Source organism: Patiria miniata, unplaced genomic scaffold (genome assembly GCF_015706575.1).
Source record: "Patiria miniata isolate m_02_andy unplaced genomic scaffold, ASM1570657v1 HiC_scaffold_29, whole genome shotgun sequence".
NCBI lineage: Eukaryota > Metazoa > Echinodermata > Asteroidea > Valvatida > Asterinidae > Patiria > Patiria miniata.
Window position 1 is genome coordinate 392951 of NW_024037068.1, and position 16883 is coordinate 409833.

At 40.7% G+C, this 16883-nt stretch overlaps 3 protein-coding genes across 5 annotated transcripts; all 3 read left to right on the forward strand.

Annotated features, from left to right (window-relative positions):
* Positions 1 to 874: 874 nt before the first annotated feature.
* On the forward strand, positions 875 to 4054 carry LOC119736039 (lipopolysaccharide-induced tumor necrosis factor-alpha factor homolog). Its single transcript, XM_038210032.1, has 4 exons — positions 875 to 1275; positions 2026 to 2097; positions 2676 to 2946; positions 3478 to 4054. Exons 2-4 carry the CDS (start codon positions 2034 to 2036, stop codon positions 3584 to 3586), a joined length of 444 nt encoding a protein of 147 aa, XP_038065960.1. The 5' UTR covers positions 875 to 1275; positions 2026 to 2033; the 3' UTR covers positions 3587 to 4054.
* Positions 4055 to 4667: 613 nt separating this feature from the next.
* On the forward strand, positions 4668 to 8373 carry LOC119736038 (lipopolysaccharide-induced tumor necrosis factor-alpha factor homolog). Its single transcript, XM_038210031.1, has 4 exons — positions 4668 to 5102; positions 5323 to 5379; positions 5938 to 6238; positions 6391 to 8373. The coding sequence occupies exons 2-4, from the start codon at positions 5325 to 5327 to the stop codon at positions 6497 to 6499; spliced, it is 465 nt and encodes a 154-aa protein (XP_038065959.1). The 5' UTR covers positions 4668 to 5102; positions 5323 to 5324; the 3' UTR covers positions 6500 to 8373.
* A 1879-nt stretch (positions 8374 to 10252) lies between these two features.
* LOC119735456 (proline-rich protein 2-like) lies at positions 10253 to 15164 on the forward strand. 3 transcript variants are annotated; one of them, XM_038209155.1, is made up of 4 exons: positions 10253 to 10655; positions 13104 to 13190; positions 13701 to 14148; positions 14900 to 15164. In XM_038209155.1, exons 2-4 carry the CDS (start codon positions 13121 to 13123, stop codon positions 15027 to 15029), a joined length of 648 nt encoding a protein of 215 aa, XP_038065083.1. In that variant the 5' UTR covers positions 10253 to 10655; positions 13104 to 13120; the 3' UTR covers positions 15030 to 15164. The 3 variants fall into 3 exon arrangements, with proteins under 3 accessions (XP_038065083.1, XP_038065084.1, XP_038065086.1); XM_038209156.1 differs by lacking the exon at positions 10253 to 10655 and adding an exon at positions 11354 to 11618; XM_038209158.1 differs by lacking the exon at positions 10253 to 10655 and adding an exon at positions 12501 to 12711.
* The last annotated feature ends 1719 nt before the right edge of the window (positions 15165 to 16883 follow it).

Consider the following 16883-nt stretch of genomic DNA (forward strand, 5'->3'; position numbering starts at 1 on the left):
AAGTCTCCTGTATAATGTCCAATATGTCTAGACATGCAAGTATATATGCAAGCCGCGCGGCCAGCCAATCGGAGTGGACTTTACGAAATCGTGACGTCATTTCATTCCTAAATCAGGAGAGTAAACGGTTTGATTGGTCAATTCGAACACAGCGTTTTGTAATACAATATAAGCCGGGCGCATATTGCGTAACATGATACAGAGCGCGTGACACAGTTTTTTTATCCATTGTATAGGCCTATGACACGCAACGGGTGAATGACTGAAGACCCGATAAAGAAAGTGCTTGTGGTTGTCTTGCCTAATAATTAGCGAATCTGCTTCCATATCATTGACCATGGCATGGTACATTACACGGACTACTAATCCGGCGCAAAGTTACAGGATATCTCGAGACTAGATGGGCACTATAAGTAAATTCACTCGACTTTCTACAAACAAAAATTGTGCGAATCCTAACAATTATGAAAACGTGTAGGCCTACTCAAGCAACAGAAGTAAGAAAACGGGGCTTGATCGGTCCAGTTGGCATCGAAAGTCTCAATTTAAAGCATTTTTAGGCTATATCATATTGCTCAGTGACTCAGTCGTGCAGTCAGTCAGTCAATCAGTTACTCAAAGGCTACTGCTTCACTTCGTGCAAAACTTCGCCCGTGAAATGCAAACAATATTAGCTGACCTCTCTAAGCTACTTCAAACAAATAGAAGTGATGGAATTTTATGCACAAAGTAATAAAAACAGTGAGACATCACAGGACCCACACAAGCACTTATCCTTTTTACAAATACAGGTTAACAATGGTGTGCAGACAAGTGGTGTATGCACATGTACTAACACTCTCTATTTGCAGGTAAACAGTTTCCAACGTGGTGGATTTGGGCGTCACAGCAACGCGGCTAGCCTACTAGACTTGACCATGTGCATCGAGACTTGCTTATCAGCCTCTGCCACCAATTGCCTTTAATACTGTCACCTACTTTATTCCGGGGAAACAAAGAAAAAGAATTATGGGCTTGCCACATTCAGCAGTCTCTGTCTTAAAACGGTTATTATATGTTGATTTGTTAGGGCCTTGGGATTGATACATGTTTAGGCATCACTGAGCGACTAGTAGGAAAGTTTATTTCATTATTCCGGCGACTGCGCAAAGACAACAACCTTTGAAGTGCGAGTGATAGTTACATCATTCAGGAATTAACTTGGTAGGTGCACTCGACTCACGCACACAAACGCCACCGATTTCGACAGAACAACGTTTCAGATAGTATACCAAGGTAAGAAAAAGATCATGTTAACATCAGATATGGCAGAATGAAAAAAAAAAAACTATTTGACGAACACATTTATGTAGGCCCGTGTACGTCTCGTGATATCAGTTTACACGACAGGCCTACAACTGTCCCTTTTGTGGTGTTTTGGGCGTGAGTTGCCCGTCTGATTAAAGGGAATATACAACATTTGCAAACATCGAAAAATAAAACTACCAAGTTTTTACGAAATACCTTACTAGGGTGTTGGTAAATGACAGTCTCAAGCAACTTGTAAAATTATGGCACCTGGTGTGAAGTCATTTTCAAGAAAATGGTATTTTTGTAAACATTTTCAACGGTGGTCGGCCGACCAGCGTTGGAAAAACCTAACTATTTTTCAACTACTGCTCCAAATTTACCATTTTTTCAGTCCAAATTTGGTTGGCTATTGGTTACATGTTCATGAACGGGTGCAGGCCAGCTAGACTGGTTCCCTTGCCTTACAATTTTCCATCATCTATAAATTGATCCATTTTATCTTTTGTGGAGTCAGGGAACCAGACTACTTGAACATTTTTGTTTTTCTTGGTTTTTCCAACATTTTCGAACACCAAACTTCAAACATGTCAGTTAAACAATATTTGATCTATTATACTAACCCGTCAAATAGTTCATTTCTGAAAATTACAGCAACAGCCAATGATGTGCATTCCCTTTAAGGGACGACTCACGTCCACTGTCATCTCCTTTTTCATTTCTTTTTGTACGACTTAGGTTACATAATGGAAGCGAAACCAGCTCAGTCAGAGGGGCCCCCTCCCTACGATCCAAACCATGCACAACCTGGTAAGTTATTGTACGAATACATTTATTGCTGGTTCGACGCTGCCCAAATTTAGTCTCCTTCCAAAAAAAAATGCAGTTAGCGATATTGGCCGTGAGTCAATGCATGTGCAAAGTGGAGTAGAGCTCATAAAAGTCTTCTTTTTCAGCGTTCACCTAAGGCTTTTAGATCGAAATACCTGTACTCTTAGTTTCAAACCTTTGGCTCATAATTCCTGCAGAGGGCTTGGAATTTCTGAAGCCAATCCGAACCCGAACGATCCCGAAATTTGGAAAACGCCAATGGGTCATTGCATTATCTTCAACACATCGGCCGTAGCTAGCAGTATGTTTATGTTAACTGTGTTGTAAATTAGAGCGATATCAAAAGATTCGTGGCAAGTTTGAAAAACAAGTAGAACTCCTCTTCAAAATTCCAATAGTGTATACCGGCGACCGCAAACAAACATTTCGCTCTTTTCTAGCAATACAAAAAGTTGTAAAATGCTAAAATTTTAAGATCAAACCTTCGTCCATCTCGACTATTATGTCAGTGTCCCCGAACAACTTGATTTAACACTTTATGTTCACACTGATGACAGGCCAACCAGCACCGGCCTGGCACCAGCAGCCGGGGGCCGTCCCACCGCCCACAGTGGCTCAACCCGGTCAGACTACCGTCGTGGTTCAGCATCAACCCCCACCCGTACCCCAGCAGCAGACGGTCATCACTACCGTGGCAATGCCGATGAAAATGACACCTTACCCCTCCCAGCTCCAGTGTCCGAGCTGCCACAACAGCGTCACCACAGTCACGCACAAGGAGATTGGGGGCGCGGTGTGGTTGTCTGCGGCGGTACTTTTGCTGTTCGGGTAAGTCGATGTCTCTCGTACGTTATAGCTCCAATATTGTTGATGTGCCCTAACATTTCGTGGCCCCTAACGTGGCGCACTTTGAATTTTCGCCTGTAACGCCTAGCTAGAGCAAAAGTTTTAACTGAAATTTCACAGTAAGCAACTTTACAGGAATTCAAAAATGTTTATTTGGAATTTTCCGAGATTTGTTCAAGTGCGCCACGTCAGGGAACACTGATCGATTTTGTGCCCAATTTCCGGACACCACCGCCCGAATTTCTTAATTCCATGACACCAAAATTGTTCACAGAGGTTAAATAAGTACCATGTATTCTCTGATTGAGTTTGAAGTTTGTCAACAAAGAAGTTGGGCAACACTACATGGGGAAAGTCGGGGTAAACGACGAATTGCGCCGCGGTTCATGGAACACCGCTATTATATCAGTCTTGGGAAGCTAGGTATAATCGCGACATTGCTGTTCTTTAAGGTCAACTTGAGACAATATGGCGCCAAAGTTGAATTGGTTTGTTTGTCTTTCTTTTCTCCAGTCTCTGGCTAGGCTGCTGCCTCATTCCGTTCTGCATTCCAGCTTTGAAGGACACCGTGCACGTCTGCCCCATCTGCAAATTCACCATCGGGAAACATTCTCAGCTGTGACCGGCTCATTCTCAGCTGTGATGCTTAAGATTTTAAAATGGAACAATACTTCCTAAACCCAACTAAAAAAAACCACCTCTAAACTTCGTGTTCTCTTCTTTGGAATTGGCGTAATGACGTCATGCACATTTTGATGATTGTGCACCTGCGCTTTCCTACGTGGTAGACGGTCCCTACTTCGTCTGGCATCCCGACTTCCCTACCATAGGAAAGCGCATATGATAAACAAAGCCATTACGCCATTAGGTCTCAGATCTATTATAACGTCTCCTTTTCGACTAGTTGTGTATAATTATGGTCTTACATGACCATAACATATTATGTACTTTTGGTTTGCTTTTACCACATAATATATGTCTCGTAGATTGAAATGAAATTAAAATAATCTTTTTAACTGACCATCATAATTGTAGTTTTGTATAATATATTACCCAAGACTATAAAGAAAATAAAATGGTTCTAAAAATAGGACGGTTTGAAGCTATTATTTTGTTCACACTAATCGGACGCCGAGTTACGATATCTCGAGATAATTCTCCTCGATTTTGTACAATAAAATAAATACAATGTAGATAGAAAATGAATATGTAAATCCTTCCACCAAAAAAGTAGGAAAAAACAAGACCAGGCTTGCTAAGTTGAGCTGGATTAAGTGGGGGAGTCAGTCAGTCGGTAGGTCGGGGAGTCAATCGGGGAGTCAGTCAGTCGGGGAGTTGGAGGAGTCAGTCAGTCCGAGTCATCATTCGGTCATTCAGTCGGTCGGCCGGTCAGTCCGTCAGAGTCTCTCTTGGGCGGATGACATTAGGCTAGCACTTTGGGTCCAGCATGAATTCATCGGTGAAGTCCAAACAATATTAACTGACCTCTCTGGTTTTCAAACAAAATATGTCAATGAAAATTGTGGCGTTGCCAATGTACATGTCGTAAAAAGGGCACGTCCTTATCACAGGACTATACTTTAACACTTATCTTTTCATACCCAAAAAGTCTTACAATGATGTATCAAGGACGGACGTTGTACATGTATATATGCATGAATGCACTCTCTCTACAGGCATGTATACGGTTTCTAATGTGTGGATCGATCGGCGTCACAGCAACGGTCAGCCTGCAATAGACTTGACCACGTCCATCGAGACCAAAATATGCTTGTCGAATGTTGGCTTATTATTATTAGCCTCAGCCATTATTTGCACATATTGATGTTGTCGCCTATACTTTGGCCAGTGGAGAGAAAACGAATGAACAATGGGCTTGCCACATTCAGCAGTGTATGGTTCAATGATGAATACAATGGTTTCTTTTGGACCATGGGCCGGATCAATAAATCGATCCTGCATGAGCGACTAAACGAAGTTTACTTTCATTGGACCTATTTCGGATACGAAACAGAAAGACGGCTTCTGTGCGAAAAATACGTATACATGTATATGTATATGCGGATAAAGTGGTATATACGAGTACTCCAGGTTATTTCACAAGCTCCATCGAGTTTCGACAGAACACTCAGCTTAAGGTAAGAATACATTTATTAATGGTAACGAGTTATTCAAAGAGATTTCGACTCACAGATGTCGGTCATGCAATAAACGAGACGTGTATATTATGAAAGCATAATCGACTCAGTACTGGGCCAACAAAATCATTGGTCATCGAATGTATCATCATGATCATAGCGTAAGTCAACTTTTGTCCACCGTCCCGTATGAACATTTATCTTCTTTTGGCGTGTTTAGGCATGGCAGCTCCATCTGACGGGCCTCCTCCCTATGTTGCATACCAAGCACAACCAGGTAAGTTATTGTACGAATAAATGTTTTGGTTCGACGCTGCCCAAATTTAGTCGTCCAAATCTCTGGCTTACATTGCCATGAAGCAGCCTATGAGCTTTGGTGTTCTCAAGCCATATCATGGCCTGTGAGAGTCTGAAGCCAACTTATGAAGTCGAAACCAGTAGGCGATTCTTGATGGATATTTGAGGAATGGACGAATCGAGCGTAACAAACAGTGTGACAACCTTGGTGTTAATAATTGTGTCGTGATTTAGAGCGTTCGACAAAAAAATGAAACTCGTCCTGAAATTAAGTTACCCAAAAGTGCCAGTAACAAAATTGTTGCGTGTACGTAAAGTAAGAGATATGTCCCTGCTATCTTTGGCTTTTATTCCCCCCCCCCCAAAAAAACCTTCTTTTACTTATAATGTAATTTTTCTAGCAAGACCGAAGAAACGGACTGCCTAAACTGTTCTCAAACGTTCGGGGCTAGCTCGCTAAGTCGCGTTCAAACACTTAAAAATGTCGGGGAAAATCAGCTTTGATTTACCATCACTATAATGTGTTCACTAACGACAGGCCAACCTTCAACGGCCTGGCAATGGCAGCAACAGCAGCAGCAGGCCGCCGTCCCGCCGGCCGCCGTTCCACCGCCCCCGGTGATAGCTCAGCCCGGTCAGACTACCGTCGTAGTACAGCAGCAGCCCCCACCCGTACCCCAGCCGCCGACGGTCATCACCACCGTGGCCATGCCGATGAGAATGACACCTTACCCCGCCCATGTCCAGTGTCCGAGCTGCCACAACAGCGTCACCACAGTCACGTACCAGGAGAATGGGGGCGCGGTGTGGTTGGCTGCGGGGGTGCTTTTGATGATGGGGTGAGTACTCAATGTCCATGTATTCGCTTGTTATAGGACATAAGCTCCAAAATATGAGGCTAATCACAAAATGTCCTAGTTCTTTATGGTCAACGACTCGAAAAAATATGGCGCCAAAGTTGAATTTGTTTGTTTGTCTTTCTTTTCTCCAGTCTCTGGCTAGGCTGCTGCCTCATTCCGTTCTGCATTCCGGCTTTGAAGGACACCGTGCACGTCTGTCCCGTCTGCAAATTCACTGTCGGAAAACATGCTCAGATATGATGATAATAGGTGCATACTAAATCGCACCAATGTGCTGATGTTTACGATTGTAAAATTGTACAATACTGTGCCCACCGTAATCTAAAAACAACCCCACTAAGGCCCCCAAAAGTCTCCGGTTTCTGGTATGCGCGCTCGTCGCGGAAGCCATGCACTTCGGCAAAATGAAATTTATTTTTTCAATGTTAGATGATGTCTCAAAACCGCCAAACTCACTGGTTTGACTGGGATCCTGCTGCTGCACAATTTTAACGTGTTTTAGATGGGGTTACGATCGAGTATAAGCTCTCTCTTGACTTTAAACTTCTCATTTAAAGATTTCACGTGAACATCATATTGTGGCTATATAAAAAAAAATGTAATGCTGTGCCGACAAGTATACTTGCCGACAAGTATACTGTTTTGCAGTGAAATCTTGGTCCTGCCTTTTTGGTAGTTTGGAAATATGTTTAATTTTGTAACTACCTCTGTCTTGAATACTGTATTTTCATTAGTCTTGAACGATCACGTGTTAGGTTTATAAAAAGTCATGGCACACTCCCTTTGGGACATCCTGTATACGTGATGTCCAACAGGGAGTGTGCTATGACTTTGTAGGTACACTAATTACAGCACGTGCGGTGCAGTGTGAAACGCTTCTATCGTTGCTACCCGCGCTTCTTTCACCATGTTTTCACACATGAGTGGGCCTTGGGAGCAGCGAACTAGCAGACGATCAGCTGTTTTATTTTACATCAAAATTCAAAGAATCCAAGACAGAGGTATAACAAAATAATTGTTGACTGCTGTGATGTGGGATATAGCGGTTTGAACACCCTCGGGCGAACAGCACCAGGCTCGGCTTCGCCTCGGGTGCTATGCGCCCCTCGGGTGTTCAAAACGTCATATCCCACATCACAGCAGTCAACCATTGTAAATTCTTCAACTGCGATTTTTGTATCAAAAGTTGCTGATGCATTGTTTCAATTTCCATGCTTCCTCACATGCTCGAAGTACTCAACAGCAAATTACATCACTCAAATGTCTTTCATTGTATATATCTTTTCATCTTTATAATATTAAAAATACGTAAATCGACATGTCACACCATAGTGTTGTGTAAATATCTTCGTCAAATTAAAGTCATGTTTGTTTCATTCTATTTTTTTTGTAAAGCTGTCGTAAATATTTAGAAAAACCATTGTTTTAATGTGTGCACCACATTATTCAATTGTGAAAATATCATTATACAGTTCTATATGGGCTTTATTCACGAGTCGGCCATATTGAATTGAAAGTTAGGTAAAATCTTAATTTTTGAAACTTGCGAAGAGAAATGAAAGCAAGTTAATGTACTTATGAATTCCAGTCTACTTCAATGAATAATTTAACATTTGTAATGAAACATTCCAAAATGACAGTAAAATAAGGCTGCATTGTGCCTGCATAAATAGTCTAGGGCCATCCCATTCAACAGTTAACAATAACTGATATAAATTCAGAGAACTCGACAAAAATGGCTAACTCGTGATTAAAGCCCATCCCTCTGGTATTAAGCCATGGTCATTATAAAGAAAATGGCAATGCGTACATATCATATTACGTTGTGCAGATGAAACATTTCATTATTGGAAACATTATAGTACTGTTTTATTATTTAGGTTTATTTTGCTACTTCCACTGTTCCATGAGGCTGAATTAATTCAGCAGTACAATATACATGTAAACAATATAAACTACAGGAGTAAAATTCATTTTGTTTCCGATGATGTGTTTCCTTCGAGGGAGAAAACAATGAGAACCTCGCCGTGAAAACCAACTCCTGGAAGGTCGTGGGTTCGATTCCCAAGATCTCGAAAAACATGGAATATTAAACAGAGCATAAATTACATCGATGACAGGCAACAGTACTTTTTCTTTTAGAGTGCTATCGTACTCGAATGTCAAAGTACTCGTACTCGAAATGACGGTACTCGTACTCGGGCTACAAAGTCGGTACTGACTGGGTCTGGGCCAATATCAACAAGTACTCGCACTCGTACTCGGAAGTGACTCTCACTCATACTCGGAGAACTGTACTTGTACTCGGGAGTACATGTACATTTAGTCGTACTCGTACTCGTACTCGGTAGCCTAAGTACTCGGTACTACAATACTGACTCCTTGTCAGGTCTTACATTCCGAATACATGTATTTGCAAAGAAGTGGATCTGCATGTAGATTGGTGCCTTACATTTTGCCATTCTGTCCTGGTACTGCTCATCAGTATATTTAGTGTTCATTCTAAGCACGAGCCTGTCAGAAGTTACAAGGACACCCCTTCTTTAGTGGATATCTTTAGGAAAGACGAGTGTAGGCCTATTGATTGTAATACTGCTTGCACTCATTGTGAACTGGTTCTGTGTAAACATGGCGAGAGGCAAATAAGTGCATACATAGCAACTACGCTTACTCACACAGGCAAATACAGGTAGATCTAATCTACAACTTACAAGTGACGAAGAATATTAACAGTGATAACATCACGATATTTAGGTGCTTTGGACCAGTCGGTCACGATCTTGTAAAAGTGGATCAAAACCACTTGACCGGGTCTTTTTATAAGCCACACCTAGTTTCAAAACTTACGTCTGAATCTTTGAAGCAATAATATTTATAGGCAACTGTCAGTAATAAGTAATTATGATAATATTTTAACTTTGTCCTCGAAGTTCTCGAGCTGAGTTAGTCGTATTTTTTCCATTTTATTTTTAACACAAATGCAAAAAAATGTAATCTACAATGCTTTCTCCAGCATTCTGAGGCAATTTGACAGAGAACTTTAGCATTGAATATCAACATTAATCAGCGGATGAAAAGGGGGGAGGGGCCAGGTGTTGCACTTCCCTCTAGATCCACCACTAAAGTACATATCCATGTGTGACAACACTTGTGTTGTCATGTCAGATTAAAGCAACAGACAGGAAAACCCATTTTGATGCCCAGTGCAGGTATGGAACGAATATCGTTCTTGTTAAGCCTTGCACACCTGTAAATAGGCCTAAACCATCCTCCGAGCTCCTGAAAGTTATGCACTCAAAACATTCTATATTAGAGAGTTCTGAGAGCCATAACATTGGGGAATTGAAGAGATGTGGCAATGAACCTCTGGCCCGGACTTGGGGCTTCCAATTCTGAGCATTGTGGATGCAATTGGGCTCGAAGGTTGCACTATCTTGCCATGTTGTGGAGGGATCTTTTTTCAAGGGGTACTTTTCCGCTTTAAGAAAAATAGGGGTCGTCTTCTTTGGGTGAGAATTTCTCGAAAAATCAATGGTCAACCCACCAAAAAAAAAAAAAAAAAAAAAAGATGACACGTTGATCATCATTTTTATGTGCAGCTTAAATACCTGTGAGAGTTCTGAGTATTTTTTTAAAGAATAAGTTTGGGCATTTAGCACTAGTGTCTATAGGAATTTTAATGCCGGGTTGCAGCAATGCTTGCGTAGTCCTAAAATGTCCTTGTCATTTTTTTTATCATGCACTGTTGTTGTGGCCAAACAAAAAGGTTGATATCGGCCTATTCTGTAAATAATTATACATAAGTCAACGCCAAGAGTAAATCATTGATATGTCGTCATGGGAATTTCGTGACGTCATGGGAATTCCGTGTCACCCGGCAGTCACCGTCATGTGAAACGGGCTGTCGTCCCGCCCGCAATTGTTGTATGGTATCATGCATAGACTTGCACAAGTCGCCGCTTTGTCGAACTTCATGCGGAAGTCGCCAAGGTACAACATGTTGGAGTCCATTAATGTCAATGTTGCTCCCAGCATAGCAGTACGGTTGAACTCACTCAACCAATCATTATTGAAAGAAACCAGGTCTCTTTTAGGGGGGTCACTTTGCGTGACACACCATTCACATGATCTAATGCTGCAGAACGGCAGTGTATCAAGTTTACTATCCATAATTTTTGTGTGTAAAAAACACGCATATTGTTCACCACAGTGTAAAAAAAACTGGCCCGTTGACGAATTCAATATTAGACATAATTTGCGATCGTGCGGACGGAGCTATACTCGATCGCGCGAATAGTACAAACATCTCAAAATTGCTACGGGATTCTACATCGAGGACAGCACTGTATTCTTTTTTACAGACGACCTGGATACGCTAACTTAGGGAGCACTTAAGGTAGGCATGTCACAATCATTGGATAATATAGCATAACAACACACCTCAATGGTTATTGTATGTGTACTTTTAATAGCATGGAAATCAACCATGCAGTTTTTTTTTGCATCACTAGCACTCGGCCTATCAGAGCTATAAAGATTCATCGAGACCAAACCGGCTGTGTCCGTCAAACATTCGTTATTATAACTTTAATTTTTTGCAGGTAGGAGACAATTTCAACCGCGCGACGGCTGATGCATCAGCACCTTTTTGAGTTTTACATGATAAGCTACGTATACACATGTAGTTACGTAATTTTGGAGAAAAGGGGAGGCAGTGATTCCTAGGTGGGGCCCGGGGCCGGGGAATTTTGAACTCTTGTTAAGCATGCCATGTAAATGTATGGGTGTGAGCAGGGGTGAAAGTCTATATTTGTATTGGCATCGTAAACTATAGAGGCGTTATGGTGAATAATTTAAAGGATAAAACAAGCTCAGTGATTAATGTTATTCATTATTTTCTCATGCTGATTGAGTGGCGGCCATACTGCGCAGTTTTTTCTTTCGATGTAGCGACTGATATTTAATTCCATTTTTGTATATGTATCGGCATGGAGCTAGGAACACATATTGGTAATACAACAAAGTTAACAAATAGCCGATAATGATGACCTGCGACTTCATTCCGGCCAGTGACCATTCTAGGACAGTATAATGTTATACAAACAAAAATATGACCATAATTATTACGATACATTTAGCGTTACTCAGGGTGCTGGAACACTGAAAGGATTTACACAAGTCTAAAACGTATTGCATGTTGTGACTGTGAGGCTTGTGCCTTTGTACTGACTTACGTAACATCAGCATAAGTAAACATGAACTGAAGAGGAAATTAAGCATATAGAAACTGTAATAGGTGGGTTGAGAATTCGCCTGCAGTACACATTATCTCAACGGACTATAGGCCGATAGGATTGAGGTAAGATTTTTGCCTTCAATTATTGTAGGCCCTACTGTACATATTACAGAAATGTCACTGCAAATTTTGACTTATTTTTTCATCATTGAAGAGATATATACTTCACTACGTTTAAAAAAATTGAAAGTTCAAATAAGTAAAGTAAGTATAGGTTAAAGTTGCTGTCAAAAGTGGGTTTCCTTGTTTTTTTGGCACCACCCTGTACATGTATTTGAAGTCGTGTTTTGAGGTGCGCCCGAATTAACGTGGTCACGTTTTCATTTGGCCGATTGTATGAATCGCATTTAATATAATATTCAGATGACTAAACTGAACACTCACACGAGAATCTGTATCGAGATTCCGGTTCCAACACTATGTAACTTTATTAAAAACCGGACATACGCTAATAAATCAATAGAAGCTAAATAAAAGAACAACTGACTCGCTGAAAAATTTCACTGAGCACATGTAATAATAAACAACTCAGTACGACTAAAAAGGAAACGAATCACAAACCGAAGTACAGGTAGAACTATTGACTTATTGTTCACCATGTATGGTTGAAATAGATGTATACTTCACTATATTATAAATAAGAACCAGTTCAAGTATGTAAAGTAAGTTGGTTAAAATTTCTGTCAAAAGTGGGTTTCCTTCTTTCAGCACGCCCCCCCCCCCCTACACAAACGGGGCCACTTTTTAATGGCGGATTGTACTTTGTACTCGCTTTTGCAACTGCCCAGTGACGGGTTATCTGAACAACAGCTAGAACAATGTTTTCGCCATTGAAGGGGCCTTTTGTGGTAGAATTGATATCAAGCCGGATTTAACAATTTATTGATAAGGCTTTAGATGATAAGCTGGTATGTGCATGTTGTCAGTGACAGCACGAAGTAACACCCAATTGGACTTGAGTGAGTGCTCGCTACGCGCGCGTATTTTACAGAACCGAGCAATTACCGTTTTCACAAAGTAGGCCTTAATATAAACACTACACTGTGCGCTGAATCGGTCATTTTCGTTTCACGAATTAAGTACACTCATCTTTACTTCACCAGTTTGAAAGCTTGTTATTAAAGTTTTCTGTATAGGCCTAATCCTACAAGAAAAGGTATCAATTACATTCCTGTCAAACGTTTTAAAACGCTTTTAATCAAAATAGTATTTAACAGTGTGAAAACGAAAATCGTTCCCGCCAGTGTCCAATGTGAACGCGCACACTTGAGTGTTACTTCGTGACTCACCAACATTTGTCATTTTGAGGGTTTCACGAAGTAACACTGAAGTGGACTTGGATGTACTGTTATTCGTGGTGTCGGTGACGAAACTGACGATGTATACATGAGCAAATACGTACTCACCAATGTGAACCTAAGTCCGGCATACTGCTCTATTGCCATTTATGTATTATGACGCACTACCCCGGACTGAAACAGTGCACTGCTGGATTACGTTTCATAATTCATGTACATCTCCATGATGCCATATTCTTTCGTATTGTAGGTAAATATTGAATCAGGATGGAACTAGAGACCAAGGATCCTAACAACCCGCCCCCCTACAGCGGTGACCAACAAGGGGCGCCCCCAGGTAGGCTATAGACTAGGGAAATTCATGTACATAATAATAAGTTTTGTTAAATTAAATTTTGTCGATGGGCCAGAATTTTGTCTGCATCCTTTATCATTATGTGATCATCGTACGTCGTTCAGCGTATACAAGACGGTCTACCAAAAAAATAATAGTAATCAATGTTCGGGAGATTTTCACCAACTGTTATGATAGACCGTGGATTTCTGTGTAAGAACATTTCACTACCAAGAAAAGGGCACTTTCCTATCTGCAACCAGTAACTGAATTAATCAAATAAACTGCGACAGGAAATCGACTAGGTGAATTCATGAGTACTAAAGTTGAACAAAGAAAAAACAGTGACATGGAGAGCGGCATTTGAACCGGCGACCATCGGAACACTGCACCGGCGCTCTACCGAAGAGCTATTCGGTCCTATGCATGCGGTCTCCCAAGTAGTCAATGCCAGTAGTCAGATACCAAAATTAGATCTTTCTAAGTCACTATTATTTCTGCATTTTTTTTCAGCGGGGTACCCGACCCAAGCGCCTCCAAGCTACCCAGACCAACCCCAACCAGAGGGCTACCCAGCCCAACCCGGACCCCAGCCGGTCGGCTACCCAGCCCAACCCGGACCCCAGCCGGTCGGCTACCCAGCCCAACCCGGACCTCAGCCGGTTGGCTATCCCCAGGCCCAACCCGGACCCCAGCCGGTCGGCTATGCGGCCCAGCCCGGCTATCCGGCCCAGCCCGGCTATCCGGCCCAGCCCCAACCGCTGGGTCCGGGACAACCTCCAGGCACCGTCGTGACCGCGCAGCCCGCGGCCACCACGTACGTCACGGTGCCCATGCAGCGGTTCACCTCCCTGCCGCAGATCATGCAGTGCACCAACTGCAGCAAGACCGTCACTACGCAGACGAGCAAGCATGTCGGCGCTGCCGTGTGGGTGCTCTTCGGCTGGATATGCCTCATCACGTAAGTGGTTCTAAACATTTGAACAAGGCTGAACAAGAAACCCCTATAATATTAGGCCTATATAAAAACCATAAAAACCATTTGAAAAAGAAATTAGCGAACTTAAAATATTTTAACATCTGACATCTAATTTGATGTTCGTCTTTGGACTAAACATCTTTGAACAAGAAATCCTCAAACGTGAAACTTTGGGCAACGAATCTTGTAACTTCAAATCTTTGAACCTCGAACACAGTTGTTCTGAAAATCTGTAAACAAGGATTCAGAGCGGACTTAAAATCTATAAACAGGAAATCCTTCAATCAGAAAAATAAAATTGCCTTTAAATATGAAGTAAGAGCGTTTTCCCTTAAATTTCGGAAAAGCCTCTTTTTTGTGTTGATTTTTTCTTCTATTTTTTTCTTGTTCTATCTCACATCCCATAGACTTTGTACACATTTTTCTGAAAGCCACTGTGTTCACTTCTAAAGCTTAGATCTTAATGAAAATTTGCAAAACCAAAGGCCTTATACCAAAGAAGAGGAACGAAGAATGACGTCCTGATGACATCATCATGGGTCACGTGACGTCATCTGAAAAGTGCATATTTTAAAATCCTATATCTACAGAACCGTAAGGCCGATTGGGTTGAAACTTGATGTAGGTATAGACCGGGACGTGTTAAAGATGAAATTGAGGTGACGTCATCATGACATCATCATGTAATTTTATATATATTTTGAATTTGTCATCATGCTGTTCTTTTTTTCAGGGTTTGGTTTTGCTTTTGGCCCTTGGCCTTTATCCCGTTCTGCATCCCTTCACTGAAGGACACCGTTCACACCTGCCCCGAATGCAAGTTCACGCTGGGGAGGTGCTCGCCAGCAGGGAACAGTCTTTAAACATGTTGGGCATTTAACTTTGACGTACAGTTTGAGCAAATTCAGGGTGAGTAAAAAAAAAACGAAACCCAAATGACACGACCAATTTTCGAATGAACTTTTGCCTGTATCACTTTCAAAATCTAGGATAAGAAAGCCCAGTCATTAAGCTTTCTTTTAGTACAAGAATCATTCAAATCACTCATGTACTTTTCAAGTTACGGATTTTTTTTAAAAACATAAACACCGTTTTCAAGTTCTGTCCACGGATTACAAAAAAAGTATGTATTCTTTCGGCAAAACGAAAACAATTCACACGCATCCCTATGAGAATTGTTTTCGTTTTGCTGAAAGAACACTTACCTTTTTTGTGATCCGTGGACAGAACTTGAAAACGGTGTTTGTGTTCAAAATTCCTCCACTTCAAAGCACATGAGTGATTTGAATGATTCTTGTACTAAAAGAAAGCTTAATGACTGGGCTTTCATATCCTAGATTTTGAAAGTGCTACAGGCAAAAGTTCATTTAAAAATTGGTCATGTCATTTGGGTTTCTTTCTTTTTTTACTCACCCTATAGCTGTACAGCCTTAAGCAGTGCTATACCAAGGGTCATTTTTTGGCGGATTTGGCGCTGGGTTACTTAAATATGTTTTTAACAATTTTGTTTTATATCCATTAATTTAATCTGTGTCAACAGCCCAATGTTTAATCGTTATACACACCTCGTAAAAGGTGTACAAAGTATGTAATGAATTGTAATGATATTAATTTTAAGTTGATTTTCAATATCATATATTTTCCTCCGTACTCCATGCGCTGGAGCCATTGATCCACGCATGCGCAGTACATGATATCTTTGTTCTGTTCAGTTTCTGATTGGGTAATTTCAAACTTTACGATGTTAGAAGAAGTTTTAATATAGTTTTGGTTTCATAGAAAGGGCAGAGTAGTTATGAAGAAGCTAGAGAAAAACTAACAATTTGTTATTTTTTTAACTTTACTAATTCAGATACACTCAATCAAAACAAAGGTCCTCTAACTCAAAAACTACTGGGCATCATTCGCTCAAATAACGACTAATCAGTACAGAAATTCCTTAGCAATCCAGCCATGCTCTTTATTTGGCCCCAAAACAGTGATAATGTGTACAAAATTATGCAATTTATGACAAATGATACCGACAAAAAAATGCACTTTTGTATACGTGCAAGTTGAGTGTAAACATTTCGTATCTAGCGCAATCAAAGATAAAAATGTCTTAAATTGATTTTAAAAAAATGTTTTCACCCTTTCTTTTACTGCATACTTTTTTACGTTCTCCGGGGTTCTGTAAAGGAAAGGTAAAAACGTAACCAACAAAACTTGAGAGAATTTTTTGAGAATTTTTTGTTGGAAGATTGTTTTTGGAGACGAAATGTTCACACTCAACAATGAACATCTTCCCAACAAAAAAAAACATCTTTAAAAAAAAATATTTCAAATTTGTTGGTTATATTTTTACCCTTTACTTTACTGAACCTCGAAAAACACGAAAAGTATGCAGTGAAGGAAATGATGAAAAGATAACCAACACAATTTGAAATTAATTTTAAGAAATGTTTGTTGGAAAATTGCGTTAAAGACTAAATGATCGCACTCAACTTGCACCCATACAAAATTGCACCTTTTTTTCGGTATCGTTTGTCATAAATTGCATAATTTTGTACACATTATCGCTATTTTGTGCCAAATAAAGAATATGGCTGGATTGCTAGGGAATTTCTGTACTGATTAGTCGTTATTTGAGCAAAAGATGCTCAGTAGTTTTTGAGTTAGACGAAATAGTATTGGGGGTACTGTCGTTTTTGGTTGAGTGTATTTATATATTTACTTTT